We start from the raw sequence: 1,831 nt of genomic DNA on the forward strand, positions 1-1,831 counted from the left end.
GAATACCAAGTTCATCTGTCACAGTACAGAAAGATTGAAAAGCTTGATGCCAGTGAGGACATTATTACCAAACAGTCTATACACAACAGTTAAGTTGAAAATAACTGCTTACTATAACTAAAATTATATGAAGTTATCTCTATCCTTTTCTCCTTTCCTTCCCTTCCATAAAAACCAGCTTCCGTTCCACATGCCATAAGCAAGCCACTCACTCTTAAGAACTAAAGTCAACTGAATTAGATGCCATAATCAATCAAAATCCAATGTACAGAAAAATTTTGGTGTAAGTGAAAACAACATTTGATGGATATACTCGTGTATTTTATAGTTCCAATTGTTGAAGTTCCTCCAAAGGTAATGTACTAAAGTTTTCCTTGTATATCTTAAACTGACTCAGTTTTGCCACTTATTTATTTTCATATGCAATATACCAATAAAAATGTCATTAGGATCTTTACACAAAACTTCCCATATTTTAATTTAAAAGCAGTGAGGAAACTGATTTTGTGGTGCACACAAAATATTAGAAAGCTGTTAGATCATATATTGTTCTGAAGACACACATTAAAATTATTTAATACGGACTAAACTTTAACTTCAAGATAAAAGGAGTTCCATGTCAACTACTTCCACAATGCAAGATCTCTTTATAATGTCTGGAGATTTTTTTTTTATAATGTAGTATATATGAAATCTACAACTACATTCTATAAAATGTTCAGCTAAATGTAGCTTTAATAATTTACTGTCGTCACTTGCATCCCTCACAAGCCAGCAGAGCAGCATATTTTTGACTCCAAGAAAGTTTTGTTTCCACAATACCATCGTTGCATTTAACCAAATGGCAGTTTATTAGTTCCAGCCATGCTCTGTTATACTAGAGTGATTCAAAGACATGTTATGCAGTCTTAGTTTCGACTCAGAAACATTGTAAATTTGATTCATCCAAGTGAATCCTTAAAAGGTCAAGCTAATTACACATGTACCACTTACAAGGTTACATTTATTATTAATTAAGACAAATAAAATATTCATACATGTTATGAAGAGATTAACTTAAATCTTTGTACAATTATCAAAAAAACTTCATTACTAGAGTATAAAATAAAATCTTAGCTTTTACCAAAATACTTAGTACCATGTGACATAAAATACTTGCACATAATGACTTACATACTACAGTATACTACTGGGATGATACAATTAACCCCAATATGGAATATTTGTCACACTAATGAAAATCTAATCCCTAGGGCTTCTAGTGATACTATCCTGAAAAATTCTTATTATAACAGGTAATCAAAACTAGTCATCAGATACAAGATATGCAGCGACATCATCCAGTCATGCTGCAAAGCATCTCTTGCAAAGCTACAGCTTTTGCACGACTCGCAATAAAACAATGGAGGGTATCCAAAAAATTTCTTAAAAGAACATTTAATATACTTGGTGCATGTTCAATAACTGCAAGATCAGAATTCTTACTGCCCCATTCCCATCAAGCCAAACCAGTCATTTATACAAGAAATAATGTATGAATGGAAAGGTTCATGGCAGTCCAATGCAGTGAGGGCCAACAGTCAACATTAATTTAAAGCCCTATCATCCACATCTAGTAGCGAGCCCTCTTGGCTGGGCCGTAGTCATCATGGTCATTGCGTCCCCAGCGGCTGCGGCCAGCATCACGGCCTCTTTGGCCAGCGTAGTCAACTCCTTCCTGCTCAAAGTTACGCCCGCGGTTGAAGTTTTCCAGGAACGTGTTGGGATCCTATGTGAGTGGGTTTAAAAAGATGCATCGAAATGAAGTTTGAAATGAAAATTTTAAGCGAAA

The 1,831-nt window shown here is 34.6% G+C and overlaps 1 protein-coding gene across 1 annotated transcript in view; it reads right to left on the reverse strand.

Moving 5' to 3' along the window:
- Positions 1 to 299: 299 nt before the first annotated feature.
- Positions 300 to 1,831, reverse strand: part of LOC128690253 (hrp65 protein) — a gene marked incomplete in the record, with an annotated part of 121,943 nt that continues 120,411 nt past the window's right edge. The window contains 1 exon segment of the mRNA XM_070090581.1: positions 300 to 1,768. Within this exon segment, the coding sequence (XP_069946682.1) occupies positions 1,613 to 1,768 (156 nt within the window).

Source organism: Cherax quadricarinatus, chromosome 32, assembly GCF_038502225.1.
Source record: "Cherax quadricarinatus isolate ZL_2023a chromosome 32, ASM3850222v1, whole genome shotgun sequence".
In the NCBI taxonomy this organism is placed as follows: Eukaryota; Metazoa; Arthropoda; class Malacostraca; order Decapoda; family Parastacidae; genus Cherax; species Cherax quadricarinatus.